At 39.1% G+C, this 21,482-nt stretch overlaps 1 protein-coding gene across 1 annotated transcript; it reads left to right on the top strand.

Annotated features, from left to right (window-relative positions):
• Positions 1 to 5,337: 5,337 nt before the first annotated feature.
• On the top strand, positions 5,338 to 16,834 carry SLC10A2 (solute carrier family 10 member 2). The gene is made up of 6 exons (XM_062624711.1): positions 5,338 to 5,893; positions 9,206 to 9,324; positions 10,433 to 10,521; positions 12,766 to 12,941; positions 13,527 to 13,684; positions 14,746 to 16,834. Exons 1-6 carry the CDS (start codon positions 5,472 to 5,474, stop codon positions 14,877 to 14,879), a joined length of 1,098 nt encoding a protein of 365 aa, XP_062480695.1. The 5' UTR covers positions 5,338 to 5,471; the 3' UTR covers positions 14,880 to 16,834.
• The last annotated feature ends 4,648 nt before the right edge of the window (positions 16,835 to 21,482 follow it).

Here is a 21,482-nt window from a genome sequence, read left to right as displayed (position 1 = left end):
AACTTTGAAAGGACAGGTAAAGGCAGTGAAATATTTGCTTCATGTATGATCCCTCAAAGTCTGAAGCCAATCCTTGCTGAGCAAGGAACATGAAAAACACACATTTAGTAAGAGATTCGAACACAGTGGAATTATTAAAAAATTTAGACTTTTATAGCTGGTAGGTATACACTTTTATAGGTATAACTATCACACATTTTTTTGATTTATTATGAAATTATCTGCTTTTCAGCTTTTTGATCAATGTCAAGAGGTCACCCTTACAGTTTGGCAGCCAAAAGTGTGGCTTAATCTTTTGGAAGACTTTCATTATTTGCCTCACAGCAGACAGTCCTCACTGAACAGCACAGAAGCAGATTTCTCCTCATACACATATCAAAAAAGATTGAAGTTCCTTAAAGTCTAAGGCTTTTGCATGCTCTTACCTGCAGTTGCATAGTAACTATGCACTACTGGGATGAGATGTCCTGTTCTATTGAAAATACTTGTGTTTGGTTACTGAAGATGGGTACACTGAAAGATTAGACTTTCTGTCATGACTTAGATAGGTAAGGCTGAAACATATCAGAAAATATAAATGCACTATGCATTTGTCATTGCACACACTATATCTGTCAGTCAAGTTCTGATGAATCACAGCAGAATCACACCCCTCAAACCAACTATTTAGTGTGTACAGGAGTTCAGCCATGGGTGTAAGGTGCATCTCTCGGAGCTAGTACAGCAGCAAGCTAAATTTGCCTGCAATCCACGTTCGTCACACATCAAGTTCTTTTCCCAGCTGAGCTCATCAACAGCCAAACAAGTGAGCACCCATGTCCTCGATGTTTCATTTGAGACTCAGCTTAAGAATCTGACAGGCAAAATGTAGATGTATGCTCCAGATGGTGAAATGTAAAAATGTAAATGTAAAGATTCAGTAAGTCAGCTTTATAGCTGACTTCTCAGCATTCTTTAGGAAGCTATCCTGAGCTAGATGTATTTTAATGTTTCTCTCCTGCTACTGCATGATTTTCTTTTCTTAATGACCTCTGCAAACTTCCAATTATGTAGTATCACTTTTTCCAAACACGCAAGCAAAACAATCTTCCACCTATACTTATACTAAAGTTTAAAGTTATAAACAAGGTCACCAAAACTAGGTATAAGTGCTCTTTTAATGATGGTGGCAAGAAGCAGGTAATTGGCTTTAGAAAATTAATTATCTGAAAGAAAAGATTCTTCTAAGACATAAATACACTAAGAAGCATCTCAGAGTCTGAATTAAGCAGACAGGGAAGATTCATAAGTCTCATTAAGAGAAGCATCACAGAAATAAGCACCAGACAGCCATAAAAGACAAACTGTTAAATTGTCTCTCCCAGAATAAGGCTCTGTATACATTACTGCTATTCATGTTTTATAACTGCTTGAGTTAATGGATAAATCAATTATCTAATTGTCGGCACAGATCCTTACAGGTTTCATCTGCTTGGATTTGTTTGCTCAAGTGATGCTAAACTCACTGGCATAAGGCGGCAGCCTCATCACCACAAAAATTGAAGAAGACAATTCAGAATACAGTGATTTGGTAATGTGAGGGTGCAAAAATACAGTTAGGCTGGTATTTCTCTATTTAAGTATTGATTGTTTTCATTTTCGAGCTATGCTGACAGACAGTGTCCAGAATCAGACCTGGCATGTTAATCATCACCAAAATACCACCAAGCTCACTGTAATTTTCCTCGCCAAATGCCAGTGACAAATGCTTAAAATCACACTGAATAACACGTGCAGTGGGAACAGGCAAAAGATGCCATTTAGGTTCACAGAGCAGTACGTAGTCCATCTCACCAGTTAAGTACCATAACCTGAGTGGAAAACAGGCAACAGAAGCTGTACAGCTCAGTACCTCTGACAGCCATCTTTGAAATGCTGCTTTCCCTGAGGATATCAGGAAAACTTATAGAGAGCAGCCAAATATAGGGTTGTTGATCCATTTTCTCCCACTAGCCTGCATGTGGATTAAATCTCAGAAGTACAGATTGAAAAACAAAACAGACTATAGGAATGTTTGAAATCCAGCACTCCTGAGAGAGCTGCCTGCCTACTTAATAATATTGTATCTCTTACAACATGCCAAGTTTTTAACTGTGCCTGCAAATATTTCAATGTCTTGGGTATGGTTTTAGTTCCCTAACAACACATGAAGATTTCTTGAAATAGATATTAACATCTGTGTTAAATAGTGGCATTGTGTGCCTAATAATCAGTTGAATTCAGAAGAGCTCAGTTCTGTTTCCAGAAAGGATTTTTTGTGATCTAGGTTTTATACAACTAGCTGATGAGCTAATGACTTGGAAACATCATTTTCTGCAGTAGAGGAGAAAGAGAGAAGGCAAACCTAGCAGTAAGTACAGGCTATGTTTACACAACCTGCTGACCCATAAGGCGATGAAGGTGAGTAGCTGATGTCTTGTTTGCCCTCAGTCAAGCCCAAACCCTGACCAGGAAGATCTCCCCCTCCACTCCATTTCCAGAAGTCAAACCCCAAAATGAGACCTGGACACTCCTATGTCTCAAAAGAAGCTGGAGACCAAGAGCAGGGACATTCCCTTGCTATTTCTGAGGGACAGCGTTGAGCGCCCCTTCACATCTCAGATGTGCTTGGCAGGAGGAGGGAGGAAGTGAAAGCAAGCCCCTGCCTGAGAAACAGCCTCTGTGAGTTGGAGATCCCTTATGTCCTCTCCCGAACCACTCACCCTCTTTTACAGACATTTACAGGCCTGGGAAAGTAACCCGCGGCCTTGAGGTTTGCCGGAGATTTTAACATGCTCTAGTCAAAAGCTTTAGTTTCAACACAAAACAGGTTCAAATGCAAATCCATACTCTGACACAGGTTTTATAGAAAACATTAATGCAGGCATGCTTTTAAAACCTAACTAGCCCTTTAAAAGATTTGGATTGAAAAAAATAGAAGCTTCTAAAACATTCTATTTGAAAGCAGGCATAATAAGAAGTTTTCTGCCAAACCGAGATCCTGTAAGCCTTCTCTTCCTTTCATCTACTCCTTATTACCTTGCTTGTTGTTCTATTAGACATATCACAGTCACACAGATGTGGCACTAATCACAGGGTAGGAGTTGCCAGCTGCCTGGGAGGATAAAGCTACTCTGACATTATCCCATCAGGCACCCAACAGTGGCTTAGGAGACACATCCACTTAGCTGACCCCTTTGTAAAGAAACAGGTGCCCTATGAGCATGCTGGGAAACCCTTTCTAATACAGTCAGCTCCCCCACAACGGTTCATGGCTTAAAGTTAAAAAAAATAGCAACTCCCTTCATTCTGAACACTGAGGTTGGACAGAAAATGCAGCAGCTTTCAGGGGGAGCCTGGCTTGATGAAGGTAATTATGGTTTAGCAAGTTACCTTAGTGAAAAAATATTTCTCTGTTGAAAACTAGCAATGTTGGGTGGCATCATTTGCACTGTAAGTTTTGGACTTGATTTTAGTCAAAGATATGACCTGGAAGCTGCTTCTGCCTCAAAGCTTGGGTACACGTAAAGCATCAAAATTCTTCCCTTTACAATGCTTCCAATTGTGGAGGAAGCCTGAGGGGTAAACTTTTGCCCAATTAAAAACCAACAAAAAACAAACAAAAGAAAGGCTTTGGTAAACTTTTGAGAAGAGACTGAGATTTTGGTATGCTGCATAGTCAAAATTATCACAGCTTTCGAATGTTTTGTTGTTGCTGTTGCTGCTGTTGCTTTCCTGAACAACCCATCTGGCTGCTCTCGTACCTTCTTTTGCTTACAGAATACCAGTGGTACAAAGTTATTTTGCTATCCAAAGCATGAATCTTTGCACTACATTCACCTAGCAGGGAGAAAACGTAGTAAAGGTATCTAAGCAGTGACTGATATATGATATTTTTCTACAGAAAAGCACACGTGAGCAAAGGACATGAATCAAGGGACACTCAGCAGGACACAAATTCACTGAGGATGCTGTGGAATTCCTCTGGTCCCATATACAAAGGAGGTGTTAGCCACACCATACGATATGTCCAGTGCCCATCCTAGAGCTATAAGCCCCCAAAGAGGTCCCAGGGAAGCTGCCCTGCCTCAGCCCCTCATCCCTTTTGAGCCATGGGCGTGACAGAGAACAGCAAGCCACACCAAAGCCAGGCACAAGAAACCTGCCTCCTGACCTCTGTGCCACATCAGAAAAAAAAGGTGACCTGCACCCTAGCCCCTGGTGTGGATGCTGAACGTGTTGCCATGCTAACAGGGATGCCATCAGCTCTGGCTGGGTACCGCAGCAGCACACCAGCCCCACTGCCCTGCTCCCCATACTCCATGCTTGGCACAGGAAAACCGTCTCCTTCCTCCTCCGCCCTTGTAACCCCATGCTCCTCCTCTCACCACCCGCTGTTTCCAGCCCAAGCTGGAGCAGAGCATAACTGCACCAGCTGCACCATCTGCACCTGCAGAAGTGCCAGGATGACTGTAAATCTCCACCCTGCCCGAATAAGCACAGACTATGTTCTTACTTGGGCAGCTCCCCACCCTTCCATCCACCCTCCTCTCTTCCACAGTTTATCAGTGTGGAGGTGGATGTGGTCAGAAGCAATGTAAGACATGAGCAGGGAAGAGCTGCCATCAGGTGGTCACCCCCTGCCCAGGCTGGAGGGAGGTGGAGATACGACACCAGAGGTTCTCCATGCGTCAAAGCCGTGTGCAAGCAGCACTTTAGCAGACTGCTTCATGGGAAAGGTTGGACCCAGGGATCTTCACCATCTTCAGGATTACATGAAAGCCGAGAAGGAATCAGAAAGATTACCTAACAGTTACATTTAGGAGCCAAAAGTAACACAAACATGCACACAGTCCTGTGGTAGAGTTATCACTGTGCACCAGTAGTAACTTCTAGAAATACAACCAAATGAGAATCCCACCACAACTAAACAAGCCTGTGTGCCACAGTGAATGCTGCATCACTTAACAAGGGTTGCAGCTTCAAATCCTAGCTCAGGACCTCTACTTGTGGTTTCCTGCATCTTGGTCTCTCACCCACAGACCCCTGTAATGCCACTGACAGTGCATGCATGAGTGACTCTCCTGGAGGCATGCAAGAAATTCAAAGAATGAAGTGTAAACTTTATCTTCCTCCTGTGATTCTCATTTCATGTGCTCAACTACACCACAAGCCTCCTTTGCACCCTTAAAGATTAACATAGCTATTCTCTTGATGTGGGATTCCTCATTATCATATGAATAAATGATTAATTGTCATTGTACAAAGCAAGTGCAACTTTTATAACTATATGAATCAGCACTGTGCCAAACCCTGCAAGAATAGTAAGAGTGTTCAAGTATTTATTGCACTTTATTGCTTCCTGGATCATTTAAAAGCAGTCACTGACAAACAACGATTTACACAGGCTTGAAAGTTTGCCTCGGATGTACTGAGCGGTTCTGTATTTCAAAATGCAGGCATATCTTCTTTCCCAGCAATTTAACATCAGGCCTTTGGCAGAGAACTCCACGGCTTGTCCAGCAAATGCTACTATTTGCAATGGCACATCTTGTGTATTACCGGAAGATAATTTTAATGAAACTTTGAGTGTAGTTTTAAGTACTGTTCTAACGATCATGCTGGCTTTGGTGATGTTCTCCATGGGTTGCAATGTGGAACTTAAGAAATTCTGGGGCCACATAAAAAGACCCTGGGGTATTTTTGTGGGTTTCCTTTGCCAGTTTGGGATTATGCCTCTCACAGGCTTCTTGCTGTCCCTGGCCTTTAACGTGCTTCCTATTCAAGCTGTTGTGGTGCTGATCATGGGATGCTGTCCAGGAGGCACAGCCTCCAATATCATCGCCTACTGGGTGGATGGAGACATGGACCTCAGGTAAGACCAGCCATTCCCTAATTAGTTCATCTGGCTTTTTACTCTACTTTATATTGAGAAAGACTCTCTGCTTTTTTTTCTTAGTTTCCTGGCCCATGCACAGAGAACCTTTTTTCTTGTAAAGATGTTTAGTTACTGTAATAGTAGTAAATATATACAGAATAGCAAATATCCTTGGTTCAGTGAGAATTCATGAAGAAAATACCGCAACAGAATTGTGTACATTAGAAAATGCATTTATTGTAAATCTTCAGATCCTGTAGAAAATAGCATTTATGAAGACCACTAAGATACCAAGGGTTATGAAATCTTTGTCCAAGTTAGAACTAGTTTTGTGATTTTTTTTGTTTCTCCCAACATCTTAGGCATAAAAAAGAAAGAAATATGTGTAACAAAGGATTTTAGGATCTGAATCCTCTGTACTAAATAGTGGCTGTGCAATAGTTCTTGAAGTAATGTTTCTTGAGTAAGACCACCTGTGGACAGATATTTTCCCTCCTTTTGTGGGAAAAGACGAATAGACAGGCATGGATTATCTCTTTGGGAACTAATACAAATGAAAATCACTTGCAGTCATTCTATTTGCTCCTGGCACTTTCTGCAAAGTCCTCAAACTGAAGGCAAGTTTTACAAGCTAGAAGGCACTGTCTAAGGCAGCCCTGCATATGGGGGCAATGAAAAAAAACCTTTGTGACAAAGTGTGGTGGTCTCAATGACAGGGTGCTCTGAACTCAGAAACAGATATGTAAGGCACCTGGCATGGCCTAGGACATCAAATACACAGGAGAAGTGAACCCTACTCTTGATACAAATTCCACGAGGGGTTCATTAACTCTAACAGCCTTTAAAAATGAGCCGTCTTTTGATATTTATATCCTGATTACTTTTTTGTAAAAAAAAAAAAAAAACAAAAAAAAAAACCAAAACTAAACAGGATCATTTCTGTTTCCCACAGAGAAACATAAATTGTAGCATTCCTCCAATTTATCATATTCCAGTCTGAACTAGAAATGGAAAAAATAATAGAAGTAAGAAAGATGTGGAGCTAGGGCAAATAGACTAAGAATGTTAATATTTGTGGCTTTAATAAGACATTTTTTCCATCCTTTGAAAATAGTGAGCTTTTCTGTCATATGCAGGTGTTAATGTAATACCAGCCTTCGAACTATGCATGAGGTCAGCTCTGCTAATCACCAGCTTCCTTACTGTGGAGAAAAGACCTATGATATTAGGGAGGTGTAAGACACCTAATTTCAATAAATACAGGTCTAAGAAACCACAGATGGAAAGGTATCCAGCACAAGTCTGAAATCCTGTCCTAGTCTTTCCTTAGAAGAACGTACTGAGCTAAACTATGCTTTCCCAGCTCTGTGTGTTCAAAGTCACACTACTGAAACCAATGGTAAAAGTGAGAACCAATGATAAACATAAATATGAGTAGGGTTTATATCCCAGGATGCTGGGTGGAGGGTGGAGTAAATTGAAAATACCTATAAAAGCTTGTTCTTCAGGTAAAGACATTTACCTTAAGAAATCAAAGGCTTTTGGTCAGTACCTCTGAGACAATAACTCAGGGACCAGAGAATATGTGACCTACAGCAGAAACAGCAATGCAAGTGTCTTCAGTTCTTGATAAAAGAATAATAATTTAAGCAGCTTGGCTGGTTTCTAGAGCCAGCACATTATGATAGAAAGCCTGCCTGTCAGAGCAGACAAGGTTTTGGTTTTAGCTGATGATATTTTATGTTTATAAGTAGCAATCCATGAGAATTGTCTACAGTCCTGCTTCAAAACTTCCCAAAGCAAACAGACCACAAGTCAGAGCAGGAATTTGTTTTCTACTGCTCATATAATCACAGGGAGATGAAGGATGAATTTTTATATGTTTTTTCAGTAACTCAGACCCAGCTTCACATAGGGAAATCTGGTTTTGACATCTCTTGATATTTCACAAAAACAACTGATTCTGAAACACCATCTCCTCCACAGCAACCCTAGGAGTGTCTGTGAGAACAGAGACTGGGGTTAGGGAATGTGCAAACTTTGGAGCAGGGTACAGGGACGGTACGAAGATGTAGGAAATGTGGAGGTAGGAAAAATAATCTCTTTTATCCATTTTATCCAATCCCCTGGGAGCTTCTGTGAGAACAGGGACTAGAGTCAGACAATGTGCAGACTGGAACAGGATGTATATACAAGGACAATATGAAAATGTAGGAAATCTGGAGGTAGGAAATAATAAGCTCCTTTATCTATTTTATCTTAATTGTAGCCAACATTTCTTTTTTTTCTCTGTGTGTACAAACTTTCTAGCCTGAGGCTCCTACAAAGTTCTATGCAATGACTGTGAAGCAGAGAGTTAAAGGGTCAAAAATGAATGCCGATATTCCTGTTGTTTCTATCTTAATCCTTCTAGATTTCTCTGCACCTGCCCAGTTTGTGGACAGGGTCAGTAGACCCTTTTCTGAGGACCAGCAACATAAAAGAAAAATCAGAAGTGAGACTCAAAAGGAAGTTCCCAAAGTCCCTCAACCAGAGCCCTCTCTCATTGTTTTTATGTCAGAGGAGTGTGATTTGTAGACGTAATTTTATATATTCTGCTCAGATTCTGAGAATTTCCACATTATTTTAGCTATCTTCCCTTTTCCTCCCTCTTCATTCCTGTCTCAGAATGCATCTGTCAGTACAAGGTGTTTCAGGCCTGACGGTTTCAAGATTTTATATTTTAAAACAGAAATGTTTTTGCACAAAGGAAGCAGCAATACTTACGCTAGGCTTCACTAGGTAGCTCTTGTCACCTACTCTTTGGCCTAGAGCAAAACAAGCCAGAAAAGGGAATTTTATTGCAGCACACAACCTAGACAGTATTTTTTTATTTTCTTTTATTTTTTATGTCGTTGACTTTGGAGTGAAATTTTAACACTCCAGAAATCCTGGTATAATGGAAAACTCCATTCAATGCTGATCTGATCCTGTCCAGCTTGCCACCCTCTCAGAAGCTAGTTGGACAGGCAGCATGCAGACAGACTGGCTAACAGACCTTCCTGATGGATGCCTGTCTGACTGCCTCATTTACACTGCAAGTTATTGTCCTGTGGCTGCAGAACATGTTGATATTTTATGTTCCTCTGTTTTCAGCAGAAGCCATTCCTTCCAGTTAGCCTTTTTCTAACCTCAAATACATGATAAATAGACTGTAGTCAGCAGCATTTCCTGCCCAACATTTCATAAGCTGTGAAGTCATAATAAGAAAATTAGGAAGACTATAGACTAGCATGAGATAAACTGTCTATCTACCCAATTTCTTTGCAGCATCAGCATGACAACTTGCTCCACGCTACTTGCAATGGGAATGATGCCACTTTGCCTCTTTATTTACACCAAGATGTGGACTGATGCAAACGCAATTGTACTCCCCTACAACAGCATTGGTGAGTCCAGTGAAGCAGCACTTCCCCTTCTCCTTTATGCCATCATTATGAGGAGTTATGAAGAAATTACCCCAGATTTTGAAAAATATTTATCCTCCTACTTTTTAATAGCTTCCATGGGAATTAGGTACCTCAATCACTCCACGTCATCCACCGCTCTGCAGAACAAAGACTTGAAGTCATTATAAATATTATACAGATATTTATCACAAGATTGTGCATGTTTTTCTTTCCAAATGGTTTGGAGACCTGCAAGGGACTGGGTTAAGAATATAGAATCATTTGTACGTGAATAGCTACTTCCCCTGGATGAAAGTGTTTGTAACAGCTTTAAATCACAATACTGCAAAGTGCAAGTGCTGAGGCCATAATCTGGCAAAGTACTTAAGCACATGTGGATAATTAAGCAAGTGATTAAAACTGCTGAGTCTCTTTGAAAAGCTGCAATCTACACCACCAGAAGTGGCTTCATTTGACATCCTGTCGAAAATCTCATCCAGCTACAAAGAAAAAATTGTCAGAGTTTGGAAATACATGCTCCAGTGCTTTGCAGAGCTGTGGCCCTAGTGCTTATCAAGTGTAGTTCCATGTTGTGCTAATCTTAAAAACCAGCAGAATCACTTTTATATTCTTCAATTTCATTTCCTATTGTTCTGGGGGAGAAAAAAATATCACATACATTGCTCGTGCTTTCAAAATAAATACTGGAGGGGGGAGGACAAGACAAAAGAAGCTCTAAACCATTTGTTGATATGGTACAGTAGCAAAACACCTGCAGACAAAATGAACATTCAATATAGGTACTCATATCACAGGATAGTGATGATTAGCACACTCAAATTTCTGTCTGCCTTTCTGATGCAGGTGAATGAGCATGTAGATCAGCAGAATGGCAATTACGGCAACAGGCTGCCAAAGGTAACAGACTCCATAGAAAAGCAAATAGGCAGGTGTGGGTAGAGCATGGATGCATGCTCTGGGGTGCACATACCAGAAACATCCTTTGAAGGCTTGCTCTGCACCCCCAGACATGCTGCATGGTGTCAGTCTTCCTGACATGAACTTCTGCACGATACTTGGTCTTAACTTCTCTCTTCTTTTTTTAAAGGAATTTCACTGGTAGCTCTTGTAGTTCCTATTTCATTTGGAATATATGTTAACCACAAATGGCCTAGAAAAGCAAAAATCATACTTAAGGTAAGATATATATAAGGCTGAAGCATTAGATTTATGGACAAATTATGGAATCAGCAGCAGTACATTGCTATTCATAACATTAATGTCTGACTTTATAAGAGTAGGGAAGTTTTCAGCAGGAAACAAATGAGATGGTTCAGAAATGTGCTGCTTTTCCCTGCACAAATATGCATGAGTTGCATACATTATTTAGAAACCATGATTATCCAAAGAGCCTACTTTTATCTTTGGCTACAACTGTGATAATAATTGAGTTCAGTTCATAATGTGAACTGAAATTGAAGGAAAATCATTCAGGTCAACTAGAAACAGTTTTTACTCTGCAAGGTAATAAAAAATAAAAATATTCTGGGTTAAAGAAACCTACAACTTTCTATTTTTAAAACAGCTCATTGATTTATGCGGGCAATTCTGAGTGTGAAGTCAATTTTCATTTAAAAAAATTTTCAAAATATTCTGACTGCTAAAAATCTAAGAAAACTGTTCAGAAAATTCAAGTATCTGCAAGATAGTTTCAGATGCATCAAAAAATGATTTTTTTTAAAAACAATTGTCCTCAAAAATAATAATAATGATAATAAATTAGATGTAATTATAGAATAATATCAGATTATGTAAAAATATTATATTTTATATTATTATATAAATTATTTACTGTTATTTTTATTGAATATTTTTATTAAAATAGCTGTTTAGTGTTTACAGCTAATTTTAGTGTTAACAGCAAATTAATCATTCTTATCAGTAGGTTTAGGCTGAAAGTGACTGCCATATTCTGAGTACCCTTGGTATTTGTTTACCATTCTTACTTAACACGTATATTTTCTAAATTTTCTTGAAGAAAACTACGCTGACAACTTATTATTCTACCTATGTTTTGTTATCGTGTCTCTTCTGTCAGTTCAGGAAACACAGAACACAAGATTCTTTTAAATCAATTAATTTTCTCAGACTCTTAGTTTTTTCTGTTCTATTTTTAAATACACTCACAGTACTTATGAACTTGGATACTATTGAGTGCTGGTTTCAAAACTGTACTGTTCCTGTTTAATCAGTTAAGGGAAAATCATGGACTTAAACTCACATGAAAAGAAACTCTACTTGCTCTCTCAGCAAAACACTGTTTTGTCCTCTTTCTTACCAAGTGGGTGAGCAACCTACAGCAGGGTCCATTGACAATTTGCTTTATGCAGGACAATGAAGCATCAAGTGCAATTGAGCTATAGCTGTCAGATTAAGGTCTGTATAGTGAGAAATGGAGATAAGAGCACAAGGACAGTGTGCCAGGTGAAAAAAAAAGAGCTTGTCAGGCCAGACCATGTTTCTTCTTCCTAAGTGCATGTGGTTAATAGCTCAGTCAAACAAAAGTACTTGTTTGCTCAGTGCTCTTAAAGGGGCTTCAGCCAAAGGTTGATAAAGCCAGTTTAATGGAAATACATATTTAGCTGAGAAATGGATTACCCTAAGCTTAGCCCCAGAAGTCTGCCAGTAAGATCCCTGGCAACATATGCCATAAGGGCAGACATTTCTCTTGGATATTGAGAAGAGGCTTAGTTACCACATTTTTGGCAATCAATCAGTGGTGAAGATCTCAGCATATTCAGCCACAGGAAATAAAATCAACTCAGTGACTACATCTATGTAGAAATGCTATACAAACCCGCAGTTTTCAAACACAAATTTTCAGCCATGTTAAATATTTACCCCTCCACCTGGAAAATAATTTGCTATCACTAACAGTCTAGGATATAGTTAGCATACGTTATAATAAGCCCTAGAGTGCAACTGCCGAAGAAGCGGGGAGGAAAAGTGCATTCTACCAGATATGAGGTTGCCAGCTTCCCAACAACTCTGGAGAAATTTTTCTAATGTGTGCACCATTCCTTGCTCACATCACACCTATGAAATTAATTTTAATCTCTAGTTCTAAGTACAATTATAACCAAGGCTTCAAGAGACTAGTTTTACAGGTATTTGCTATAGATATCTATTATAGCTGTGCCTTGATCTTTATCCGTAGTAACACATTGAAGCACATCGTACATCTCCTCTCTGGGAAAAACAGCAGCTATCTAATCTGTCTACCTACTGTGAATTATGTTGCTGTAAACTTCAGGGTTTTATGTTCAATAAGAAGTTTCAGTCACTCGGAGACACTCACAGGCATGTTTGACACCATGTTTGATGCCACTGGATTTTGTTAGAGTCTCTTACTCACACAGTCCTTCCTCTTTTCCCTGACAGGTCGGTTCCATTGTGGGAGCAATCCTCATTGTGCTCATTGCTGTGGCTGGGGGAATACTCTATAGAGGCTCCTGGATCATCTCACCCAAATTATGGATCATTGGAACCATATTTCCAGCAGCTGGCTATTGTCTGGGATTCTTTCTGGCCCGCTTAGCTGGTCTGTCTTGGAACAGGTATGGAATTCTCCACGAAAAAGACCTGTAGCCTTTTTCAACTGTGAAAAAAAGTTTTTCTGTAATGATTAATAAATGCTGAGAATCTTCCCTAAACATTAGCTATGCTCAGGGTCACTCATTCCCCAAACCTGTTTCTAGGATAAAACTTTACTTGTGCGCATTTTTATACACAGGTTCTGACTATACCATTTCCTCCAAATGTTCATACGTCTTCCCCTGCTGTGCCCATGTACTCCACTTCAGATTAATGAAACAGACTTGATTTATAAGTGGGTTGGGAATGCAGTAAAATTTCTCATGAAGATGCAGCAGCTTGGAGTCTAGAACATCATTAAAAGAGAGGGAGGTAGTTCCACACACGTGGCTTGAAGGTGGATCACGGTCCCTTACAATTGCTGAACTGGCATAAATTGTTGTGTTCTGGTGGTAAGAGCCGTATGACTTGAGGAGTGTTTTGCTGACTACATGAGCTGAAAGATACAATTTTCCTAGTTATCCATTACTGTATGTTTCTTGCTTATCTAGATTATTGCAAAGCGTAAGGCTGCTATTTCACAACTGTCTTTGTATTATTCTCTTTAGATGTCGTACAGTGTCTCTGGAAACAGGCATGCAAAACACTCAGCTATGTTCAACTATAGTACAGCTCTCATTCACTCCTGCACAACTTGAACTGATGTTTACTTTCCCACTCATCTACAGCATTTTCCAGCTGTTGCTTGCACTACTAATTTTAGGAGGTAAAGTATATCTATTTTCTATGACAGAGTTGTAATTATGATTATTATCAGTCCCATTTTTCATGAATATGGAGAAAACAAGAAGGGATAAAAATAATCAAATGGAAAATAGTTAAGTACATAATGATTATTAAGCACTACCACTGTGGTGTTGCCAGTACATAAGTAGGAATATACAAGGCTCAGTTCAAAATTTGGAAGACCCTTTTTTTACAGCACAAGGGAGGGCATCTCCACCACCTACAACTAGGCACATGAGACTGCACTGAGCACAGAATTGTTACTATCTTTAGCAAAGGAAGACCAAACACATCTTCTTCCGCTGTTCCAGGGTGCCTGGGTGCTCAGCTGCTCAGCAGGGCCATACCCACAAACTCCCCTCCTACCAGACGCTGAGGTAATAGGCATTAGTTTCACAACTAATGTGAGAAAATATCTTCCCTTAGAGGTAAAGGTCCCTTTTTCCTCCCACATACACCTCCCATGTGTTGCACTTGTGCTACTACAACTAACCTACCAAAGGTTGGGACCTTGTCCCTGTTGCTCACACCTGAAACAAGCTGTTGATTATTGAGCTCCCACTCCCAAACCAGCCATCTTACCCAACACCAGAGCACTGTCCCAATGACACAGCCTGTGGTGTGCAGCCCCAACTCCAACCTCTCTGTCAGGCAATGGTGTGGGGACAGACAAACTTTGTCCCAGGTCCTGTCAAACAGAACTCACATGGAAGTAAAAGTCAGTCCCATAGACCCAGCCAAGAACCCAAGGACTTCCCAAGTGAGACAGGTAATGTTTTAAAAAGTCACTGCACACAACAGGAGCACAAAGCGGTCAAACACCAAACACGGGTTTAAAATGTTTTCCTTGTTATTTTCTAAAAGTACTTTTCCACCAATGAGTGCTGTTGACATAAAACAGTTAAACATAGCTTTAAAGAAACTGTTTGCTTTAGCAATGTAAGGAAGCAAAATGTTGCATGTGTACACGTTACTATAGTGTCCTTTCAGGCAATTTTTTGTAATTTCTTTATTTAATATGAAATATATACCAATCTCCAGGCTACCGTATTTACAGAAGACATCGGGTCAAAACAAAGACAGATATCGAGAAAACAGAGCAAAAAGAGGCTTCAAAATCAACATCATCACATGCTAACGTAAATGGAGGATTTGTACCAAATGAAGACAAATAGACAATTATCTCTATTCTCACCAGCTAAAAGATACATGGTTTACTTAAAACTATTTTTTCACATGCCACTGCTTTATGGAAATATTTAACAAAAAGAAGTTCTGTTGATATTGTACAGTAAGATTTTAAAATTATTAAGTTATGAAAGATTTCTACTTTGATTTTTAACATGGTTTCTGCCACGATTGTTGAATCTGGCTTTGAACCTATTCCCTAAAAAAGATATTTAATGGTTTTTTTATGGCTTATTTAAAGAAAGGCAGAATAAAGGTGGGCTATTGCTAAAAAAACAAGCAGATATTTGCATTACCAACACCAGCCATGATCCTGCAAATCCGTCTGCTAGTGTTAGCTCACACAACAAAGAGAACACTTTTAAAAGTGCCCTAAGCAGCAACAGGATTTGATGTGGAAGATCTGATAAGGCTGGAGTACTTTCACTGGACATGAATCAACCATGAAATTGGAACAAGCTAATAATGAAATAAAGTTTCATGTAGGTCAGCCTGGGCAGACTAAAGTCATTACACTGTACTAATTGGTTGAAGCATTAATTTGCACTAAAGCTATGATTTTAACAAGTGCAAGGTACCTTAGAACTATTTTTCTCCCCTAAAGTAATAGAAAGTAACAGCTTTGAATCTTCAGTCTTCTAGGTGCTGGAAACATGAACAGAGAGAAAGCTGAGGGCATAAGCCTAGAGCAATTTTAGTGTGACAGCTGCATACAGACAAGCAGGCTGAGATTTTGGAAGTGTAAGAAATTATCAACTTCTGCACTGAAAGGGAGGCATTTGAAAGCAGAACAAAATTGTCCCTGATTTGCCCAGGGGTTTCACAACTGTTAACAGAAGACAATAATGTTTGTAGAGAGTTAGTTATATATTCTTGTTATTCCATGAACTCAATAAATTTGAATTACCAGGTGTCTGCAACATGTAGACACTGGTGTAGTTGATAATTTTAAGATTTTAACTATATGAACCACAGACAGAAATAATTGGATGTACACATACATTATTTGTCTTTGAAAATTCAAGAGTACATATGGAAAGCTGTCTTAAGCCTGTGGAGAAAATGAGTTATAATTCTAGGGGAAAAGTACAAAACAGTACAAAAACTAAACTTTTTGTGGCGGTAATTTTTTTATGGATACACTCAGTAACATTAGTCCTGTACGTTTTATGTAAAGAAAACATCCAGAGAACTTCAGATGAATGGGTGAGAGGTTGGCTGACCAAAAACTTCAAGAATGAGCCAACTATCAACACATGGAAACTATACACTTCTTTGTCATATTCAGGTGGACCTTCTGAGGTGTTGTGAATTAATGTGGCAGGTTTTTTACAAACAGAACTGAAATGGTGGAATTTAAGTTCCCTACATGTAGCTTTCTACTGCTGCAGAAATGTGCCCAGTATTAAACAAAGCATAAATTATTACTACCTACCATATGTGGGGGAAAGAGTCTCAAAATGTTCCTGAGTTCTGGGAGGCTTGAAGCTGCTTCACTTTTGGGGGAGTTGAGAGTGGTCATAACCTCCAAGGAAAAGTTTAACACTTGGTGGGAGGTAGCACATAATGAGGCATGCTGTATTTTATAGAACGAAGATTAAACAGGAAAATATAGTGAAGTCTGTTATGGAATAATCATAAATGTGCAACAGCACACTCATGGAGAAAAGGATAAGTTGCTAACATCTGTAGTAAAAAAGCTATTGTCTTTATCCTGCATCCATCAAAGAAAACGGGCAGCAAAAGTTAGTTCGGGTCATGCCTTTCTTACACACCATGCTGCTACTCTTTCCCCATGCTAAACTTCAATGCTTCCATGCATATTTTTAAAGCATTTTGAAAATGTATTGAAGAATAATAGTTTGTCTTGCTCATACTCTGTGTGTGTATTTAAAGCAACTGTATAAACACTGAACTGAATAAAGTCAGAAGCTATTTATAATTTTGCCCACTGGAGTAATTTAAGGTGGAAAGAATTGAGACTGAAACCTAACATGCAGACAAAGTTTATGGCTTTGAGATGTAACAAAAACACCTCAGATTTTGTGTAAAATGAATATGTTTAATAATCAATCATTGAATCGTAGTATGGTTTGTGTCAGAATGGACCTTTAAAGGTCACCTAGTCCAACACCCCTACAACTGACATTTTTAACTACACCAGGTTGCTCAGGGCCTCTTCCACCCTGGCCTTGAATGTTTCCAGAGATGGGGCACCTACCACCTCTCTCAGCAACCTGATGAAGACTAAAAGGAACATGGGATGTCTGTCTGATGCCATATTTGGTACACATTTTTCAATGAATATGTGCACTTAGAACTCCAGGTGAGGGACTGAGGCTGCAGCTGCTACAGCCATTACAATTACATCTAACAAGGGTCGTATGTCCCAAGCTTTATGTGAAGCAAAGCCATCTTAAAGGTCTTAACCAACATATGTCCAGAGCACATCAAACCTAAAACAGAAAAACACAGCTTGATGTTGCCAAACACAGACTTATGTTGACATGGCAGCTGTTAAATCTCCAGCTGTTAAATCTCCAGCTCAATGTCCATCCATCACTGGTGAAGCTGGAGTGAGTGGGTTATCTCACTGCAGCATAAGGGACTTCTGAAGAACCTGTGTCCTCTCCTCAGGGGCCTCCAAAAAGATGTTCTACTTCTTTAGCTGTTAGCCATACCAATCCTGACATATGGGCTTCTCAGCTGAGGGAGGCTGGTAGCCTCCAGCCTTGCAGTTGCAGTTGTCTTGCAATTATCAAACAAAAATCCCCAACTTGCCAAGGTCAGCTTGTTTAACCTGCTCAATGTCATCTCCTGTCATGTCCTCTAGAATGAATATCTTCTGAAAAAAAGGCAGTATCACCTAGTCACCACTGCTGTTTAAGTAATCATCCATCCATTGAAACAGTCTGTGGTTGGGACATTGCAGGATATGCAATTTAAAAGCATCATGTTCCGGTGAACAGATATCAAATGTAATTAACTCTTACACAAACTGGTAAACATGGATTCACCATGCAACCTACGAAATTATACAGATTCCTTAGCTGGTTCTAGGTTAATGTATCTAGTTTACTTTTGGACAATAATTCATGTCCAGAGAGCCTGGGTAGTTCCTGAGTCTTAATTCTGCTGCACTCCCGATTCTCAAGCCATTGCAGGCAAAATGAGCTGATGTCTGAGGATAGACATACCCTAAAATTTTAAACGACAGCCGTTAACTCCTAACTTTCCCCAGGTTCTGTAGGGTAAGGGCTGCACTGATGCGACAATCATACTTGCCAAACCTAAGTCTGTAGCTATAAATCCGGGTATAAAGACACGTTCCTCAGTCAGCAAAGAGAAAAAGATGTACCCCCATGGAGTTAATCATGTTCACTGTCTCAGACTCCTGTTACAGGATGAGTTGCCCTCCGGAATTTTCTGTCTCTATAAAGTAGATTTATGTGGATTCATTTACACCAAATATTTCACTTTTTTACTCTCAGAGAGAAAAAAAAATAAAAAATAGATACCTCTTTTTGTCTTAATTTATTTTTCTGCATAAAGTCTCTGAACACCCAGTATGTTTCCTTTGACCAGGATGATAGGTTTTTATAACTTAGATGAAGAAAACCAAACAAAAAAAGTTCTGCATTATGATTCTAATCTCTTATGAAAATATAACTAACTTCTCAGCCGGCCAAAAGACACATAGAAGAACTGGTTCTGTCATATAGTGTGCTGTGTTGGTTAGAAAAGAGTGCAATTTGAATAGAATTAACAAGCAAATTCATTTCCACTTTATGTTTAATGAGTTACTTGTTTCAAACTAATCAGGTTATGATGCTCAAAAACCACTATTGTAATCTCTGCCAATCAGTATTATTTTTGTCAGCCTCAGAAAGGAAAAGTGAACTTACTGTTTTGTGCTCCAACCAATTAACATACTGCATGCTTGATGCAAATCTAAAACAATAATCAGTATTCCCTATCTCCCAAAGCACAGGCCTCCGCTGTTTGGTATCTAACAAGAATGCTCCTTCTTTCCGCATATTAATTGTATTGCTTGCTCATGTCCAGAATGAAAGCAAATATAGCATAATAGTACCACGAGGAAATAACAACCCAGCAAACCTGGCTGGATTTTCCTACCCATGTCCGAAGGAAAGTAAAAATAAATCTCTGCTTCTGTTTCCTAAAGAATATGCATTCTGCTCCAGAAGCACTAACATCGCAGTTAAACTGAGCACTAAATTAACTTAAAATATCAAATGTAAAAATAACTGTTACTTGCCAGAGTATTTGTCAGTCTTCAAACTGGAATTGCAGAAGATGGATAATTGAAAACCTTGAAGGAATACTAATATGTTTTCATGAATAGATATCTGCTGTGGAATTATACTACTTTCTCCATTTAATTTCCATTAAATTTAGTGATCTACAAATAAGTTTTCAGCATCGACCTTCATCCTTACCTAAAAACAGGCAGTCAGCACTGTCAGTAGGAAAAGACAGATGCCTCTGGAGAGCAAGACATCAGACCCCTCAAACACCTGGTTTAGGGTGGGAGGAATTCTGAAAGGAGACAAAGAGATTATGCGCAATTCAGTCTGAAATTTGGTTGCCTGAACTTAGGCATCTCATGTGATATGATATGGCCTGGGGTGCCCTGCCTGGTTTTCCACTACCAGTCTAGGAAGTCACAGGTATTCTGTAGGTCCTGGCTATACCTACCATAGCCCTACAGCATCTAAAATGGCACCAGACCATTTTTTAGGCAGCCTAATCCTCCCTGCAACTTCTGTGCAAGTCATCCTTATTTGCGGGATTTGCCCTGATTTATACAAATTACTCTGCAGTCAGCTGGCACTCTGCATGAGATACTTGCAAGTCCATAGGAAGACCTTTGCAGTATATTGTAAAATATCTCAGAATTTAGAAAAATAAATTAAATAACAGAAAAGCAGCCCTTCCAGCTGCCTCTTTGAACTAACAAAAAGTATGCCTCCTTAACAAATTTCTCCCGGCCCTGCATCTCTACCCAGAATTATATGGGACTTTGAAAGGGCTTAGAACAATATTTAGTGAGGACATTCCAAACAATGTCTATGTAAACAAAGAACACATAAAAACGTATTAATGATATCTCTGCTTGCTCATAATGGACTTAATGAATCAATCAATTGCCAGTAAGACTTGAAAGACCATAAATCAGCCTCCTCCCTCAGATAAGGTTTTAAGAAAAGATGAGACTTTAAAAATAACAACCTGAAATGAAGATTTTCATCTTTTGGACTTTAATTATTTAGGGATTCAGCCATAAGGGCTGGACTTTTGACTTTCTAATAACACATCAGTTGATAAATCTTTTGCAATCACTGCATTTACTTAAAAAAAAACAAAAACAAAAAAAAACAGAAAAGGAAAGAAATCTCAGCGCTGAAGAAAACTCTTATTTACTGCAACAGGGAGTTGATCAGGTCTTTAAGTGGTATATCCCCTGGTTACTACACAGTTTAGATATTGTTATGAAAAGGAATGATTTTTGTTCCAGACAAAGAGAAGCTAGTTGGTTTTCCTTAGAGCACACAAAGCTCACAGTTTCTCATTCACTGCAATTGTTCCTGACCATGAGAAGTATTAGCAATTACAAACCCAGCGTTCCCACCTCACACAAATTTAACATTGCTTCATATTTTATAGATGCAGCTTAATTGCTTCAGATATACTGATTAGATATACTGACCAGATATCATTACAGTAATCTGATGCATTCTTTTAAATATGACTACGGACCTCCTGTCTCCTTCTTCTGCACTGCCTTTATGCATTACTCATTTGGGAGATTTCATCATAGTTTTTAAAAGCCACTTTCCCCCATCTGAATTCAAAATAGATGTAAGGAGGTCGTGTTGAGATGGTGAGGCCCTGTTTAAATAATTTGGTGGTAAAATTAATTCCCCACAAGTGGAATTAATTGCAAGGGATTAATGAAAATGTCAGGGTTACAGGTTGTTCTGGTGAAGTGTTTCTAATGTCAGTAGTAAATCTGCTGTACGTAGAACACAAATTCTTTCCATGCAAGGCATTTTCTTTAAAAATATACCCTGAATTCAAAAAATAACCCATAGCTGATATGGACCAATTTTCTATAAAAGTACCCCTACTGAGGAATCAGAAGAAAATATGCAGTTTACACAGATGACAACATGTAAACGGTTTAAGCTATCCAATGATGATTAAAAAAATAGTTACAAAAAAATAAAAAATAAATAAAAATATTTAATTAATGCAAAATATCTATAAGGTGGGTTAAAAGAAGAGGTGGAAAAAAGACTATTCTATGGACTAATTAATTGCTGGCAATTTAATATGATGCTCAAGGTACAAGCTTTGGCTCAGAAAGTCCTTCAATAGTTATTTGCTGGAAGCTGCAGAAATATGTGCCTATGTCTCTTACACCCTTTCCTTGACCTGCTTCTATCACTGCCAAGCTAACTGAGGTTCTTTGCCTCTTTGTGCAGTCATTTCCACTACTCATTAAACCCAAGGAAAAACACAAGCTACTTTCAATTATTTTGCCTATTGAAAGGGAAATAACATCT

This window comes from Pezoporus occidentalis, unplaced genomic scaffold (genome assembly GCF_034315485.1).
Source record: "Pezoporus occidentalis ecotype Australia unplaced genomic scaffold, CSIRO_AGI_Poc_V1 ctg27, whole genome shotgun sequence".
NCBI classification, from domain to species: domain Eukaryota; kingdom Metazoa; phylum Chordata; class Aves; order Psittaciformes; family Psittacidae; genus Pezoporus; species Pezoporus occidentalis.
The sequence above is the reverse complement of the archived record's forward strand: the minus strand, read 5'-3'. Positions and strand labels throughout refer to the sequence as shown.